At 39.4% G+C, this 19062-nt stretch overlaps 1 protein-coding gene across 1 annotated transcript in view; it reads left to right on the top strand.

Moving 5' to 3' along the window:
• UBE3D (ubiquitin protein ligase E3D) overlaps nucleotides 1-17675 on the top strand; it is an 83922-nt gene extending 66247 nt beyond the window's left edge. Inside the window, exon 10 of the mRNA XM_075498272.1 lies at nucleotides 16857-17675. Coding sequence (XP_075354387.1) covers nucleotides 16857-16877 — 21 coding nt within the window. The 3' untranslated portion in view covers nucleotides 16878-17675. The remainder of the gene's footprint in view (nucleotides 1-16856) is intronic.
• Nucleotides 17676-19062: the final 1387 nt, after the last annotated feature.

The raw sequence follows: 19062 nt of genomic DNA, 5'->3' as shown, positions 1-19062 counted from the left end.
ATGTACAGGCTAATGCTGTGCTACTTACTGCTTGTGTCTCATTAAAAACCTGGAAAGAACCACCTCCTGGCTCACTTGGTTCTCATCCTTTGCTAAAACAGTTTGCTGTTCATGGTGATGGCTGTCATTGCAGTTAATAATTTAATTAGATTGAGTAGAGACCCAAAGAAGCCATCTCCTTTCCCGCAATGTAGGGTTGGCTGTACCGGTTTGATGTTGCTCTAGATCTCTTCAGTGAGGGTTAGTTTGGGAGTGCAAATATTTGTCATGAATACAGCAAGACTTTTTGCTGTTGCTGTAATACAGATAGTAACAAAATGCATAGACTTTGAGTTACCTGTATCCTGAGGCAGTAGACTCTAAATAATCTCATTATCCCAGCCCACCGGGACAGGCAGTCCCTAAATATCCCATACATGTGTGCATATATGTGTAATTGCAGTTAATGTCTTTTACTGGCACCGGTGTTTTAACATCTGTTTTATTTTGAAATGGGTCTCATTTCAGCCAGTTAGCCAGAGTGCTGCCAAAGCCCACATGTGAGCTGTGCTGTGTGGTGATAAATGAGTACAACTTGTCTCAAAATTCATTTGTTTTTTTGCTTGGATCTCTTTTCAGAATATGACGGGTGGCCTACTTTTGTGGGGATGAAAAATTATTTTCCTGTTCCTTTGTGACATTATGGGTCTTGTAAACTGTTGCACAGTCTTTTGGAGTAGGTGGCATTATTAGGATGGATATTAATTACTTTCAGGCTGCTGATACATCACCTCTGCATGATCTATATTTGTCTCTTGGATGTTCCTCATCTCTTGCTAATTATAGGTGGTCTTGGGGGAACCGGCTTCCCAAGTTAAATAGACTCGTGTAACACACAAAGTGTTTTTGAAGTGTGTTCAAGTGAGAGCTGATTCATCACCTACCTGCATGTTCACAACCCCCAGATTTTTTCACAGTTCTGGGGTGGGCCTACGCTAATGATGCTACCCACCCTCCTATTTGGGAGCAATATTCCCAAGTCCCCTTGCCCTGAAAGCATGTAAATTCCTTTCTCTTCCGTTTCCAGGCTTGTTGAGCAAACCAGTTATTTTGTTTCTGCTTGAAGAAACGTCAAATTTTTGTGTCTTTTTGCTGTCCGTTAATATTTTTCCTCTGTTCTATCCATTGCATTTTTTTAAAACCAGATTTAAGCTCTTCAGCAGATTTTGCGATTACTGTTACATCTGTCATCTGAAACTGAGAAGGGAAAGAGCTTGTGCAGGTTTTTTTCTGGTTGTCTCTCTTGCTTATCTAAAAAAGTCTCTCTCCATCTTTTTTTCCTTCCTTTCTCTTCTCTTCCCCCCATCTGCCGGCCCCTGAAAATTGGAAACATGAGAGGCCTTGTCTGAGCATCGGATTAAGAGCCAGGAAATCCTGACTCTTTCCATGACTCATCGTGTGTGTGTCCTTGGGCAATCTGTTACTATTACAGACAAAAGCTGTGCATAGCACTTGGCTGAAAAATTAAAAGCATGGTGCATGATCCAAGGAGATTATTTTCAAATTTAAATCAAAGCATGGCAAAAGTGGACAGGAAAGGCAGGCTGCAGAAGATGAATGCTGGAGGAGCAGTTTGTTTGTGAGCTGCATAAATTGTCTGTGAAGGGAGATTGCTTATTTCTTACAGTAATTTCTTTCTTGTGAGGCCTTTGGTTCCATCACAGTGCAAGTATCTGCTGTGGTAGATGATGGACATACAGGCCTCAGTTTCAGAGCTGTTAAGTTCTTATTTAAAATGAAGTAGATAAACTAAGAGTGGTAGAAGAAGACAGGGTACACAGTTGCATAGATGAACCTGTGCTCAACTTCATAAATCCTCTGAGGGTTTTCTTGGGAGATGGGATTGGTGGTTTTGATTAAATGTATGTAAATGCCTGAGGTTTTTCTGTTTGCTTTTCTTTTTTTACATTTAACATCTTGAAGGATGGGAACTCTTCCTCACAGTTCAGAAGAAATAACGGAGATCTTTGGAGAGAGGAAAGGTCTGGGTTTTCTAGGCAGTGCCACTTGGAGTTCAGGGAAGACAAATGGGATCATTTACCTATGTTTTCCATGATAAATCAGACATGAAAATAACTTCCATAAGTAACAGAATATGATATGATAGAGAAAGCTGCCTTCTGTATTGCTTATGTGACTTCTTTGGATAAGGCTGAAAGGCATGAAAAGCTGTCTACAGGACACGCTGCTTTCAGGGTGTGTTTCCAAACATTTTAATACCATGTCCATTCAGTGTTCATTCACATGACATTGCCTATAACTTTGAGTATTTTAATGGCCTGTACATTAGCTCAAATTGCTGTGGTATTGAGGGCGGTAGTTTCATATTCAGCAGCAACTTATTTTATCTGGTTTAAGGTAGCCCTTCCATCTCCCCGGCCTCTTGTTCATGTAACCTTGTCTCTTCCCTCTGCTCCTTCTGTGTTATCCAGTGACTATGCAGCTGTGCAAACAGTTGAGTCAACACGGCAGGGGGGGAAGTTTGCAAGAGCATTTGTTTATTGCTTAAACTGCCACCAAACAAATGCATAATTCTCTGGGGAAATACATTAGTGAAGGATACTAGGATCTTTGTATAATCTTTGACATTTCATTTGGCGAGAAAGAAAAAAAGGCTGTGCTTGGAATGAGGGTTTGCTTTTGAATTATTAAATGCCTGGGGTGGTTTTTTTTCCTATTTTTGATAGTGGAGGTTTATTGAGAGGAAGGATGTCAGGGTTCTGAGACTCAGAATCTTCTGGTGATGCTAGGGTATGTAAAAGGTCATTGTCTCAAAAGTCCAGTCCTGTCCCTGCAGTGGAGGTTACTGTCCTGGTGCCAGAGTGAGGTCTGTCTGACCTCTGCTTGCAGAGCGTTAACTTGCATTTCCCACTGTTGCTGCTCTGTTGACAGGCTGGGATGGGAATCTGATGAAAAGACTCAAGAAAGGGTTTAGCTCTGGATCCTGTGTTGACAGCTATTTGTCCTAGCTTTTGTGATCAGTTTTTACCCCATAGACTTGCAGTAATTGGTGTGGTTTGTAGCTAGGACCACGTGAACTCTTGTGTTTCATTAAATTTAGTCCCCTGCTATTGCAGATAACATGTCACATATCAATTAGTCAAGCTCCGTCTTAAAATCTCTTTGGTTCCTTGTACAACCCTTCCTTTTGGAATGGCAATTTGTTTTCTTCCAGTGGCTTCAGAAATTATCATTAACTGATGCATTCATCAGAATTTTCCAATTCTGTCCTGATAGAGAGTAAGTATTTCAAGTTGTCTGATGCCTGTCAGGGGCAGGAATCCAAAAGCCATTTATGAGTCTGGATTTGACTCCCATAAGCACTTCACCACATGAGTAATTGCCTCCCTTGGACAACTGAGTTAAATGGAGCTGCTCAGAGCTGTTCAAATGTGTGTGCAGAATCAATGATACAGGGCCAAGTTCAGCTTCTGAATAACCATGTTCTTGTTGATGAAGTCATTAGAATCAAAAGGACGTGTGAATTTGTCTCAGGTCAAAATTGTTTTCTTCAGTATTGTTTTCAAAGAGATAATCCTCTGTTGTCAGTCATTTCAAAACCTTCCTTACTGTCTCTTGAAAATCTAATAGACTAATTCGCTCATGGGTGACTACTGACAAGAAATACTTAGAAAGGATGCACCTTAAACGTACTGAAGTCAAAGATAATTGTATTAAACCTTCTTAAAATGCAAAAATAATTTAATACCAGCAAAATAAACATCTAGCATGCAGAAATTACATTGCTACATTCTTCAGTCAGTTGTTCCACAGGCCACAGGAAAGCTTTTTCATACTGAAAGACTTAAGGGACTTCACTATAGTCTACACAACCATTTTAGTTTCTTATGATATTCTCATTCTAACTTTTGACTTTTGAGAGTCAACCATGCTGGGAGTTCCCACAGCTGAGGACCCATGCTGCACGTGGGTGTCTTACCTGTATCTCTGTAGTTAAATTTTCTTTATTTTGTACGTTATGTCCTACTCTTATAAGAAACCATCATGGAGTATGGCAATAAACAAAGTAATAATAAACACCATACATCTTGCAACACCTTCCCCCCATAAACCTTTGCTTTTAAAAATCATTGCTTTATTTGCTTTTACTATTGTATGAAATTATCTTATTGTTGAGGGAAAGGTATTCTAAAAATGGTGAATATTGTATTTTCTTATGAAGCTTCAAGGTCAGTAACTCTTCTTTTTACTAAGAAAACATCTGTTTTCATGAGTTTGAGCCTTAAAAAGGATGGTTTCAGCTTTTCTTCTGGCTGCAGCTGGCAAAAGAACATGCTCAATCCCTAGAAATAAAAAGCAGTTTGACCTAGTAATGGCAGTAAGGATCTGAGAGGCCAGAAATCCACACTGTAAAAATACCTGATATAATTTAGGAGCTCAAATCTCACTAATAGTGGCCTTAAACTCCTACATCCTTTTGAGGCTTTGAAAATGTTTTATTACCCAACCAGCATTAAGCAGTGAAACTGTTGTGTATTGAATGCCTAGCCTTCTAACAAGCATAATGAGATTGTACAAAACCAGGATGACCTGGGACCAAAGGACAGCCCTGCTCAGACTGTGTCCCCCTGGGAATGAATCACAGTAGGCAAAGGCATTTTCCTAAATATCCCCTAGTTGTGATTTTGCATTTTGTTTTGGTTGTCTCTCTATTTCACAGGATACAAACGAATGCCATATTTAAATTATTTTTCCCTTCATCTTCTTGGTTAGCGCTTTTATTACAGCCATATCATCTTCCGAACACCTGTTCCCATTTTAACTCAGTCCTAATCTCTTGCCAAAAGCTGAACTCGGGTAGGAATGCAGTAGTCCCAATAAGGTGTTAAAAATAAAATAGTAGTTGATACTTAAATACCCATTTATACACACAAACAAATTAATCCTCATACCTCATGCAGGGAGGTATTTATTCTCACTCCAGTTTTAACTGCCAGGAAGCAAAGGGAGAATTTAAGCAGCTAATTTTTCAAACTTGCTTTTTTCCATAAAGTTTTCAAAAGATAACCCAATGAAGACACCTGTTCAAACTATCTAGTTTCAAAGTGTTACTTAACAGTGCCACATTCTCCTTTAATCTCCTCTACCTCGTTCTTTTGAGTTATGGTAGATTGACTGTTTGGACCATATTAATTACATGTAAATGTGAGCACATAACCGAATACCTCTCCTTACAAGATACCATTTATTTCTGTTGTTCTTTAATGCATCCATTCTGTGTCATGCGCCCTCTGCCCCCTGCCCACATCTTCTTGGTGTTTCAAATGGTACTTCAGGTAGTGTTTGGCTTTATTATATTCAGAAATGGATGTGCATACAGGAGGTGGCCATGTCTTACACTGTGGCAACATTGCATATGGGACAAGATATCCCAGCAGTTTCAACATGACATCACGATGTGCACTGCTCATGTAGCATTTGCCAAGGGAGACTCTTACAAACCCAGTTTATGTCTGTGTACTGGTTTCTGTGTCATTGCTAACTCTAAACATTGCAGGAAATGAAGATAATAGACCATTTCTTAGCTTTCAGGTTTTGGCAGGTTTTCTTTTTGGATAGAAACACAGTTTAGAGATTAAAGCAAAAATAAACCTGAACTCCTCCCGCCAGGCCATCAGCAGGTAGAGTATTAACCAGAAGTGGTTTGCTTGTTTCTTTGTTGCCTCTTTGTTTTTAAAGCACTTTGCACAATAGTTATTAATAGACCTTTTCCTGACAGTCAGTTTGAAGACAGAGCAGGTGACCTCTGGTGATGCTCCATAGTTTCTTGTGTCAGTTTTACCTGTCTGTTGGGTTTTCTATAGCATCTTGGTGTAAGAGATGAGAAGGTTGTCTTACGAGTGGCCTCAAACAGACTCTTAACAGGTAGCGAAGTTTAGACAGAGAGAAAGATTGATTTTCATTAAATTAAAATTAAAAAATGCATTGACCTACAACATGAATATCTAGTTGCTCTGGTGTCTTCCTGGTCCTGAATCCTGCAGATAACTGTGTTGCTATTACACTGAGAGTTGTGGAGAGCGTGAGGACACCCAAATCATTTTTTTTAGTTAGTACTTGTATGAAAGCCTTGATAATGTGCCACACCAATTACCTGTTTTATTTAGTGCGAATGCTTGTCTACACTTCAGGTTTTAGCAAGAGATTCTGCTTTCTTTTCCTTTCTCCTTATGTTTCCACTTCAGTTCCTTGTTCTCTTTAGCTTTCCACTGTGTTACTTCTAAAATTGAAATAATCTTAGCCTGCTATTTTTTCTCCTATTAAGGGAGAGGGTGGAGAAGACAAGAAACACAAACAAGAAACAGGCATCTCCAGCCAGGTGCTGAAGGGGATTCTGGCTTGCAGATTTTACCTGCTGCTGCAGCTGGGAAACAAATAATCATTTTTTTAGTAATCTTGCTTTTCTTAGGGAAACAGTGTGAGCAAGACTATGTGGGGACTTCGTCTCCTACCGTAGTATATGAGCCATAGCCCAGGCTGGAGGTAAATCCTGACGGAAGGAGTATTGTGTGGGTTTAGGGGAGAAGGATTGATTGGTGTGAGGAGAAGAATGTTAAGGGTGGTGGTTAGAAATAGGAGAAAGTAGATTTGAGTTAATGGGATGAATGGTTCAATATTAGGGAATAATAGAGGAAATGTTGGTTTATGGTGAAGGGATGATTTGAGCTGAAAAAATAAGCTGGTAATAGAAGACTATATTATTAATTTTTCTGGTTTGGATGATGCAGCACTTGAAAGTCACCTTCCTGTTTTAGAGTTTGCTACAATACTTCATGGCTAAAGGGACAGGACAAGGAGAGGAAGGAAGGAGAAATTTGCCAGCTTAGAATCCATCTGAGCGTGTTATTGTCTAGTAAAGACCCAAACCCAATGCTTCTCTTTAACATTTGTTAGCGCTTCCCTCTCTTTAAGGCATAATAGGATTGGAGTACAGTAACAGGATATTTTGCTGAGATAGGATGCTTCGTAAATTATATTGCAGAGAATACCACCAAAGAGCATCTAATTGAGAGCAACAGCCATGCAAATGACCAGAACATCGCACATCTGGGTAGGCCAGCAACTTGTCAAAGAAATAAGTGCATAGTGTGCTGACTGGTCTCCAGTCTCACACCTGACATGCACCATACTTTATTAGCTTACTTTTGAGAGAGGTGATGTGATGATACTGTCGAAGAGATATTATGTTGCTGCTTAGTTGGCCCTATTTAGTCTTTCTGGAATTAGGTACACAATTTACTTGCTTTGTGGTCAACAAAATAAATCCATATATCTCGCTATCTAGACCTTTCTTTTAAAAGACATCAGACTATGCATAGTGCCTTGTTCAAGGCTTTTTCATTCTTTTCCTCATTGCTGAAATACTGTAAGAGCTGCAGATGCTGGATACTACAGCAGAAGTAATGTGCCACTCCTTTCCCTTTCTGGGGAAGATACAACTGTGCTTGGGTGTTGTTGATGCTAATCAGTTGAAACAGATTCCCAAAAGCACAAAGAAATCTAGTGGTACAAGAACTGCAAAAATGCACCAGAGCCTTACGCTGACATGACTTTCAGGAAATTGTACCAGAGCAAATCCTGCTGTGACAGGTAGGCTGTGTGTGTGAAAGTGTGAAATGATGGGCTATGTGTTGGAGTGCAGGTCTTTGAAGGGGTGGCAAATACAACCTTCTCTAATTCAGCCTTGTGCAACACCTTTGGTGGGGCTAAAAAGTTTTTAGGAGCATCATATGTTCCAGTTTGATTTGCCAAGGATTAATTTCTTCACATGTCTCTACCTTTAGGATGTAGCTAGCATGCTGTAAATTGACATAGCAGCTTACAGTGCCTTGTTTGTTTTAGGTTAACATGTGTCTCCCAGCTGCCCATACATGTATGTGCTTAAACAAATGTCTTTTCTACAGCAGTTTAAAACAACTTGATGCAGAAAAATATGTGCTGCTCTGATTGCCTGATTATTGTGAAGTTCGGCATAGTAATTACTACAGTAAAAATGAAACATCATCTGGTATTGACTAAGAAAATCCTAAATTCCATGGGTTTTGTAGCCTGGTTCGCTTTGGATCAGTAATTGCAATGCAACTTTAGTACTAACTTCCATCCCCCACTGTGGTTTGTATTCAAGAGAGAAACTGTATTTAAGACTAACAAAGGTAAATAATACCGCTGTTTCTGTGCCTGTCTTACTTCTTGTGGGTACCCATCATTAACATCTGCAGTGGAAATAAAAGTAATATAGGCTAATGAGGAAGCCTTGGCAAAAGACAAAACAAAGCCATGAAGTTTTGGGGCTTCTCATATCTAGATGTAAAGAAACAAAAGATTAATAGCATTCTCAACTTAACCTGAAAAAAGAACCAACCCAAAAAACCTTTTCCTTTTTTCACACAAAAAACTACTTGATCTAAAATAAAATTTAAAAAAAGGTTGTCTTCATATAAAATAAAAACATTCAGAGATTTATTTTCTACTGGTTTTTCAGCTGCTTATAATTTTCCCTCTAAAGCTTGGGCAAGTTTCAGCATGCAACTGTTACGTTAGCAAAGAGATCGTTTGCAGTGCACATGCACAGCCTGGAACTTTGGAGGAATCTCTTGCTTTTTCTCATTTATCTCTGTCACATTTCAAATCCAGCTTCATTCTTATAAGAAATTAATACTTTTAGGAAGGATTAGTTGAAAGAATGCATGCTGATTTATAGATGGGTTTGTTTCGTAAATCCTGAAGGGGCATTACCAGATTGAGAAATCATCTTTAAAAAATAAATCCTTGCTTTGGTTATGATTAATTCCACTAGCAATTGAATGAAAGGAATCTAGTTCTCTTTCTGCTTGGCTGTTTTGATTGTATTTTATATCTTCCCCGGCTTGGACAGAAGAAGAAAGTAATTTATCAGGGTGACGTTCTCCTAATAAGTTTCTTCCTGCAATGAAGACTGGGAAGCCTTTCCCCAGCCTTCTCCTAGAAGCGCTGGGGAATTTGGCTGTTTAGATGATAGGTCTACTGAAGCCAAGTACTCCCCAGCTTTTGTTGCCACCTGTGTTCCTCTGCTTCTGTGGTAGTGTAGCACTGACCAAAAATATGTTTCCTGTAGGAACTTAGAGCTGCTTGAAACAACTTCTCTTTGAGATAGGAAATTCCTTGCAAATATATATGCTAAAGAATGACCTTGACCTCCTGTGGAGTGAGGTAAGAGTCCTTCACAAAATGTCCTCTCCTCCACACCCAAATCTGAGCCTCGTAGGGGTTAGTGGGTCAGATTGCAAAGCTGCCATTCCACATACCCTTATTCTTCAACCCAATTGGCAGGGTTTTAGCTTGTCAGGATAACACAGTTCCACAGCCTGTTCTTCTGTTGACTTCATTATCGCCATCACCACATAGTCCTGCGCAGCACAGTGCTGCCATGTTTGGCTGTGAGAGTATTCTGGATATATTTTAGTTTCTGTCTCCATTGGAATTCAAGCGTGATAGTCATGAAGGCTTTTTTACTGACCCTAAATTTTAGCTTCTTATTTGATTAAATATTTGAAACTCGGCTTGTCCAACTCTATCTGTTCAGTCAATCTGTAGTATTGTAGTATTGTTTTAGTTACCTTTTCAAGGGACTCATATTCCTCTAGTGACATTTTTGTTTGAAATTGTTTGTTTTCCACAGTAAAGTATTTAAGACTTACCAGCCTAGTAGTGTGAAGTTCTGCTGCTCTGAGCAGAGGCTGGTGGTTCCTCAGTTTGCTTAGTCCAAAAATGCCAAGGAAGGGTAATTGTATAAAACACTTTTTCATGTTCTGATGCATACTCAGAACCAGACTTCTCACTGCATGGCATTTAAAGCATGTTGGGAAACTTTCTCTGTCTGAGAGAACCTGAAACAATTATTTTTGACACGTTGTGATAAGTGGCTGCCGTTGATTGGCTGTGGAGGGGATATTAGAGCAGCCAAGTCTACATACATGGCCTCTGTGGCATAGGGGAAACAGGCATGCAGTGACCTAACACTCAGCTATCATCCCAAGAACCTGGAGTGTAGAAAAATGAGAATTAAACATCAGTGTAACAGCGGGCAGCTTCGCAGCTGGAGTACTCCCTTCGGGCCAGGGAGTTTGCAGGCTACCAGGAGGCCATCTTAAGGCAAATAATCCTACACTGGCAAGGTAGGGCCATTTCTGGCTCCTCTCGTTCTTCTAGTAGTGAATATGCTGCCTTCCTCTCCAATTTCCTCTAAAAATGCCTTTGCACTTCCCAGGAGCAGCCTCAGATGTAGGGGTAATATGCAATAGCTTGGTAGCATTCAGTCTGAAAAAGCTGGTTTTTTATGGGTCTGTGGATTCAGTGGGGGCGAATGTAAATATAGCAGTTAGTGTTCTCCCATGTCTCTGCTCATCTAATGCCATCTGCTTTGTGTCCATTCATTCACACTGGTGCCAAAACATATTTCTGGAACAGGTTATTTGTGCATCAGTGAACTTGGTCCCTGTTAGGTGAGAGCAAATATGTAAACTGTATAGTATGGGCAGGCAGGCGAACCGTTAAGTTTTAATGTGGCTATTCATAATCAGCCATTGCCAATAGTTGCTAATCCACAGGGTAATGGTAATGGCTATAAGATGTCGCTGCTTCTGGTGGTGGTGCAGGAATGGGAAGAGCACTGTTGCACCTCAGAGAAGGCATTATTCCTTTGGCTCCTCCGTCCCTTGTCAGCAGCTGTGGGAACACCAAACTTTGAGCAGAGTTTATCAGAAATCAGATATTTATAGAGCTGGGACCTAGACATGGTGCAGATGCTTTAATCATCTGACTCCTTGATCTGTATTTTACAGGAGTGAGAAATGTATCAGGCACGGTTATAGCCTTCTCTGCGTGTTTATGCATATTGTCGCTGTAGTTGTACCAGTGGATTATTAAATACGGGGCAGGGGGGCTTTACATGTAGGCTCAGTTATACTCACACAAGCATGTTTATATCACTTTCTCTGATTCTTTTTTCAAGGTAGAGGTGTATTCTATGTACAGGGCATCTTGATTGCACTATAATTGCAGCCACCCAAGCAGTTGTACTGGATGTAATTATTAAGGCTTAAACCATAACACTTAGCACTCGCCATAGCTTTAGTGGCAATACAAATCTGTATGTGAATTAGACTTTGGTCTGAGGCTTTGAGTATACGTTATCGTCCAAATCCAGCTGTACATGTGGAAAAAAACACTATTCTCAGCTTTTCATTCTTGCTTCCACCAGAGCTTAGTCTCTCCCCTGTGATCTGCCAGCAGAATTGTTTGTGCAAGCCCTCCCTTTCTTTTTTCTAGGATAAATCAATGTGGTTAACGCAGACCAGAGTTTAGCATACCAGTCTGATTTCACCAGACACTAGGTAGAAAGTTTGAAATGGTGTTTTGTGGGGAGAGAGGAACAGTAACTTGCAGCAGAGGGATACCATTGAGCCTGTGAAGTTAATGTCTTTCACCAGCGCAGCTGGATCTAGGAGCAGAGGTCTGCCCACAGCTGTCCATGTCTCTTTGGGAAGGTTATTCTCTTCCTGCACACATGGATGGCATGGTATTGCTTGATTACCTGTCAGCCTTGAGTGGAAATGAATACAGCATTTGACATTGATTGTAGGCTGTAGCCTCATTGGCATATAATCAGCGTTTCCTCTGCAGTCATTCAATCACGCCTGATTTCACACTAGCACATGTGCAGGATTAAAGTATGAGTATCTGTTTACGTACAGATTGTCTGCTTGCAGTAGATATGATTTAAGATAGCCATGTAAGTTGTGTTCTTCTAAAACACAATGTAGCATTATGAACTGTGTATGGTAGTGTTTAAAAATTGGTCTAATGTTCAAAGAAGACAACAGTAAAATGTCTTTTATGCATTTAAGCTTCAGTTTTGAGCCTGGTGGTGGAGTTTTGTTCTTTGTTGTGCAATGGAAAAGCAAAACCAGAGCAGTCATATTTCAGGAAGCGTTCATAGGTTTAATAGGTTCATTTTCTTCCGCTGAAACCGAAGCATATGTAACTACTTTCAACCCACTATTTTCCTCTATAATCATGCAGGAGTAAACAGAAGTACAATTCCCTCTCTAATACTGAAGAGAAATTCTGTAGTATATCTTCTACCTACTTTTGTTTAGCTCTTGGGAGAGATGTAGGTATTAGAAATTCTGTGTCCTCAGCTTTGAGAGACATACACAGAGATCTTTATTTATGCACTATTCACTTGGTCTCCTTTAAAGAGAATACAAACATAAGAACAGTGTAAAAGATTGTGTTAGAGCATGGGAATGCATCTTTTGGCATACAGGTTGTTTTCCTGTTTTGTTGAAATGAGGATCTGGCTTCTTTTCTGCTTCTTGCAGCTGACTGAAAGATTGAACTGCTTTTCCTTTGCTTAGCTTAGAAAATAATTTTCTCTTAGTGCTGCGTTTCCTCTCTGTTGTCAGCTCCACAAGACAGATTGTATGCACTGGATTTGCAGATTGCATTTCTTTAAAATATATTGTTTAGCTGCCTCTAGTCACGCTTCTGCTTCTCTTACCGCAGTCATCCGCTCTGCTCGCTCACCCAGTGTTACCGCTTGGGTAGAAGAGGTTTCTTTCCAGCAGCTTCTGCCATCTGGAACCACCTTCTTTTAGTTCCCTAGTTCATTAGGTCTCCGTAGCTTTTAAAATATTTTCTGAAATTACAACTTTTTTCTTTCACCTGTTACTCCTCAGTGTTTTACTCTGTGACTGGATGCTTAATTCAGTAGGAAATGTCCTTACCCCGCTGTTTTCCGTGAGATTTTTATTGTATGAAGTCAGGAAAATGCTTTGAGGTACAGCTTGATGAAACACTCTATAAAATAAAGTGTTACTAGAAAGTTTCAGAAAGACTGAAACTTATAACCCCATAACTACCTTCTCCCTGCTGAGGAAAGAATATTGCCAGCCTCTGTTTTTGTAGCTTATAGTAAAAGTTTCCACCAGCATAGTGCTGCTGTTTCACTTGCCGCTGTGTGTGTACATAGAAAATTGTCACATAGTCGGAGAATGTCTGAGGCTGGAGGGCATCTCTAGAGCCTGCCCCATCCAACCCCACCGCTCAAGCAGGGTCAGCCAGAGCTGCGTGCCCTGGGCTGTCTCCGGTCAGGTTTGGAATATACAAAAGACAGATGGAGATTGCACAACTTGTCTGGGCAACCTGTTGCAAAGTTTGACCACATAAGTACACTCTCTGTCAGGATGCTTTTCTCAGTTCTCAGTACCATTCCCATGTAGTCAAACTTAAGCATACTCCAGACATTTTGCATTTTCCCATTTTCCTGGGAAAGCTAAGAGAGCACAGCTTCTAGAATTGAACATCAGAACCTGGATTTCTTAACTTTCCCTGGCTCCAAAAGCTTTTAACAAAGTTTTTGCTGCTTTATGGTTTACCGAAAAAGTTATTTTGTAAGATATATCATTTGTATGTCTGTGGTGCTCTGCTGCTCCCTCTGTATTGATATCTCTTAAGATGCTTGAAAATGTGCAGTTTATGTTTGTTCATTATCCAGAGGTCTTAGCAGCTTCTGGCTCTGTGGAAACTAATGGGGTGGAGTGATGAGATGCACTTGATACTCTGAGATAGAATAAGATTATAATCTTCAGAAATAATTGAGAGGAAATGAAAAAACAATGTCTCCTGTCAGAAGTAAGGATGCTAGAGTACAAAAATCAGTTCTTAATGATGGATTCATATTAGCTATCCTGAGTGCTTTAAGAAGGGGACAACATGCTGAGGTAAGGTCAGTAAAAAATCCTTGAATAAACTGATCAGAGAACTGACTTTTATTCTGAATTTAATGATAAACCTTAGTTTGTAGATCAGATAGCTGTTCAGCACATTATTTTTCTTTCAAAGTGCACTAGTAGCAGTGAAATACTGGGTTTGCAGTCTTTGCTGAAAGAATTGCTACTAGACCTGGAGAAGACCAGTAGTTGTCTGTCTTGCAGAGAAAGTATCCTAATAGATGGAGAACTGGGGGAGAAGCACCTAGTCCCACTTTCCCAACCTATAGTAATTCATTTGTTATGTAGAACATATGGTTTACTGCTGTTTAGAGATCCAAGAGCATCTACAGTAGCAGTTGTGATAAATATTTTATATGCTTCGTACTGAACGTTGGATAAGGTGGAACTTTGTAAGTGGTTTAGTTTCAGTTGGTTTTGTTCTCAAATATCTTCATGTGTTGCAGGTGTGTTTTAAACAGCTTATGATTTCCATGTGTTATCCCTTTTTTTGTTGGCTATGTTGACTGTAGGGATGATCTAATGTGCTCTTCTCATTCACATTGGTGGTAAATATAAATACAGATGGTGATAAATTATTCGTTTTGATGTTTTTCAATTTATTGGGCAGTAGGTGAGCCTGGCAGTCTAGGGAAACATTATGTTGCAAATAATCCTCTCAAAGGAGAGAAAAAGTGTATTTCATGAATTATAAAATATAGCAAGTAGTCAAATTAAACAAATATATCCACTTTAATGATACCTCAAACCTGTGTATCAAAGGAGCCTGCAATCTTGGGTAGAAAAATCCGCTTAAAATTTTGAATCTTGTGTATTGAGATGGTTATTGCTTTTATTAAGTTTTCTTTTTCTTCCTTGCGATGCAAGGACAAATTTCTCACCATGTTAAAGTCTATGTGAGTTTTGTCTTTGACTTAATTGGTGCCAGGATTTCATCCCTAGCCTGTGTTACTTATGACTCTTCCGCATAGGTAAGGTTGTACATTTGCTATTAATTATGCACCTATCTCTGTTCATCTGAGCAACTAAGTCATGAGAAAGGTAACAGGCATATTGATTTTCCTTTCATTTTATGTCTTTGAGGATGGGAGCCTTTGGCCTAGTGGATAAATCTCCCAACATGATGAGTAGTCTCTAGGTTTTACAACACCCCTTGGTTGAACTGACAGAAATGTTTTTGATGTACCAACTTACTGTTGGAAAATGCTGATTGAGCTGAATGAAAACACTCAGTGGGAATATGTCAGTGTGATGAGATTTTCATGGGAAAGCAGACAGACTTCTGCCCTGGCCAGCTGCCTATTTGCTGGCCAGCTTTGCCTACAGACGTTTCTGAAAATTTATGTTCTACATGAAAATTCTTGTTTCTGAATTTTAGTTCCAGTTTGGAAGAAGAAAAGAATGATTCAGAAATGCGGAAGCTTTTGCGGATCACAGTTGTCTTACCTGTACAAACCCTTCCATGTAGTAACATTGCAGCTTTCTAATAGGTTACTGCTGTTAGTGTTGGATTAGCAAAAGAGACGTTCGGGAAGTGAGATCAGTTCATTTTTTCCATTCTTAACCAAGAATTACTGTTGCCATGTCCCATTCGTGCCTTGTAGTCATGTTGTTTTAGACATTAATCCTTTGTATGAATGATTTTCTGAGAAGCCTCTTAGACATGTTAAAACTTGCTTAATTTTTTGCATCCTCTACAGCAGACGTATAACTCTTTTAAACATTCTTTGGGCATAGGATCCAAAATAAATGTTTTTACTCTGTTTGCCCTCTGTTCTGAACACTCAGCGATATTTTATGCTTTACTTCAATTCCTTCTGGTTGATCATGCTTCATGCATTCTTTAGTCACAGTATCAAGTAGAATGGTGATTGAGGGTCAGCTCTGAAAATCCAAAGTGGTAATTGACGGTAATTGAATTATTACAGGTAATTAAATCTTCATTTAAGTGACTATTGAAAGGTCTTGGTGAGAAAAAAGAGGAAGTGTATGTCTCAAATTTTTTTTTTTTCTTGTGTGTTTTTCATGGGGTAGGCGAAACAGGTTATATTTTCAGAAGACAGTTGTGTAACCTGGTAGTCTTCCCCCCCCCCCCCCCCCCCCCCCCTCTGTGGTGGCATCTGTCCATCTTTTTTTCTGTCCTTGTGATCAGCAAAGTTCTCAATTGAATATCTGAAGCAATCTCCTTGGCAGATGAGAATCTGGACATGTGATTGTGTTTCCAGTCAGCTAACTTAAGTTTCTGAGTTAGTATCCTACAGGTTCTGAAGAAGGCTAAACAGAACCAAAACCATGCAGGGCAAACTGCTGCATGCATGTGACCAAGAACAAATGAGTTGGGACACCAGAAATCCTGTAGGTCTCTTGTATTTGGTAGATCACCTTCCCTCTAAATACCTGTTAGACATGACAGTCCACTTAGTGCCCTAAAAAGAAGAGGCACATCATTTGCTGTCTTCTGATCTTATGCAAGTATTTGTCTTCTCCCCTAGGGTAGGATTTTGGTTCCTGGTCATTTTAAAATGTAAGGCATTTTTTCTTTATGACTTTGAACTTTTCATCAGGACTTTTCATCCTGACTTTGGACTCAGGATTTCACTTAGAGCGACAGCACTGTTTGAACAAGCTAATATTCAGGCAAATCAGGGAACGTATCAAAGATTTAATCTAAGCTATTTTCAAAATACTATCAAATAGCCTTTTAAGTTAGACAAGATGAACACCTTGTGCTTTGTTATTCTGGGAAAAAAGAAAGGTTTTGATATGTAGTTCAGCAACAAGTGCAGTGCTTGAGCAAAAAGAGTAAGCTTGGGAATTTTGGGGAGACATATATCAGGTAGAAAAGTGGTGGGAAAGTAACGCTGCTCTCAAGTATAGCCTCTGCTCTCTCATTACATTAGCATGTTATTTTTTTAAAATGAAAATATGATTATAATATGTAATTTCAGTTAATACAGTGAAACATCTTTGTTTTACCTGCAGTGTTGAGACTAATCACGGTATTTTTTCTGCTTCCTTTTACAGGTTGCCTTTTTGAAGATGTGAAGAATGCAGATACCTGTGTTGAAAACTATTCTCAAATTCATTTTCAGCAGAAATGTACAGATAACTTCCAATGGTGTGACTTCCAGAAAAAAATCCACTGGCAATACAAAACAAAATGGGGGTGTGGTGTGTTATGCTTCATATCTGGATGTGTTTCAAAACCAAAGACAGAGAGAGTTAACTTTTGTCATTCTACGCGTGACTTACCTGTCACTCCTGTCACATCCAGCTGGGATGACTGTTATGATCTCTTCATTGCCAAAAAGAAATTATCTATGTGTATCTTAGTACTACCTTTATCCCACAGTGTTTGATAGTGACCTATATGTCCTTAGGAAAATTCACAACTGGTAACAAAGAGAGGTTTTAAAATATTTAACATCATGGTACTAATGTAAGTTCTTTACTTTCTTTGTTCTGGTAAAGTTAGAGGTCCAACTTTAAGATATAAAATCTGGTTTTTGTCAAACTTCTATGTTTATCATGTATATTGTTTCCCCATTACGGTTTACTTTCCTTCTTGAGAGAGAGGGAAGACAATTTCTGTATTCCTACACCTCATGTAGAATTTTTTTAAATTGATAATGTTTTGAGAATCAAGGTTTTGTGGTTACTTGGAATAATCATTCCTTCAATTTCAAAAAAGAGCATGTGTGTGAAGGCTGGCCTTCCAGAAACTGCTGGAAGTGAAAGATACTTGTAGCAAGTCAAGGCAGCTACTCTAAATTGTCGTTCTCTGTTGTGGATGCTCAGCTGCCTTCCACAGGAGTGACAGTGCATTTCCATGGAACACAGAAGCTGTTACATTATTGGTTTTCAACACTTAGTTGACAGCAATTTTTGCCTTCCTTGTCCAGGAGAACAGGATGGTATAAGTGCATAGGATAAGGAGCAGGAAAGATGCCTCCTGGCATTTTTGCCTCAATTCCTGCTCATTGGGATGGACTGCTCTTGAGCTAGAGGGAGGAGATCCTTCAGTATCAACCATCTCTCTTGGACCCCTCATCCCTCCAGGTTCTTATCCCATATCTGCCTCACTTATATCCAGTTTTCCTTAAACAACTGCTCTTGGCAAATCAGTCAGGTACTGGAATGGTTTATCTGACCTGGTGTGACAATTCTTGTGTTCTCAAAATGTATACAAAAAGGTATCCAGACAGAAAAAAAAATTTTTTTCTCAGAGAGCCTGTTTATGTAGGCTGGCTTTTTCAAAGTCCATCTTTAAACTCTTAAAATAAAAAGATGCTACCTTGTTGGAAAACAGCTATATTTTGGGAGAATGGATTCTGGAGGGAGTAATCTTAGAGTTCCTTGAAAATTCCTGAATTTCAAGGGAAGTTAACATGCCCTTTACTCGTGAAATGATCATAATGTAGGAAGTGACCCCACAAAGTGTTGGACACCATCTCTGGGTTTTACACATCCAAAGACAAGTAGCTGAGGCCTCCCAGCATCCAGTCTGGATATTATCTTATTTTTCTGTTGTTATTTTAGTTTTCAGTATTGAAGGAAGAACAAAAATATTCTGAGTTTTGTATTCAGGGACTAAATTATCTAGCTCCAAGATATTTTGTCTATGCACCAATGTTTAGTCATTTTATGAATAAAATATATTTTCTAAATGAGTTTACTGTTTGTTCTGCTTAATTTCTGTGACAGCTTCAGCTTCCCAGAATATGACTGAGCAATTTGTAGATGGAAGGCATTTGTATCACACAGAAATATTCCAACTTTAAAATCTCTTCCAACCTATTTAAATAACCCCTGTTATGGTTTTGCATGTATGGAGCAATCTTAGGTCAGAGAATATTTATGCTTTTGAGGTTCAACCTCTGTCATGTCCTGCCTCATTTGTGGCCATAAAGAGTTAATCTGCTTCTGGTAACATACATGGTTTCAGAATGATGAGTGCAGACATTTCACCGGGAGTATTTTTTGGGGAAACAAACTCTTCCAGAGATGAAAGACAAATGAGCCCCATCCTGCCTGGTCTGTCGCTCACCTGTAGGAGCTAATGGCTTCAGTCATGCTACTACGATGTCAGTGCTGCAGCTGGCTCAGGAAGCAAATCCTGAGAGAGTGCTAAGCCCAGTGTGTACACTTAAAACATTAAACTTTTTAGGAGCTTGCCCTCTGCCTACGTATGCTTAAAGCTGTTCCTTGTTCTTTTTTACCATATACGTTG

The sequence above is a fragment of the Mycteria americana genome, chromosome 3, assembly GCF_035582795.1.
Source record: "Mycteria americana isolate JAX WOST 10 ecotype Jacksonville Zoo and Gardens chromosome 3, USCA_MyAme_1.0, whole genome shotgun sequence".
Classification (NCBI taxonomy): Eukaryota; Metazoa; Chordata; class Aves; order Ciconiiformes; family Ciconiidae; genus Mycteria; species Mycteria americana.
The sequence above is the reverse complement of the archived record's forward strand: the minus strand, read 5'-3'. Positions and strand labels throughout refer to the sequence as shown.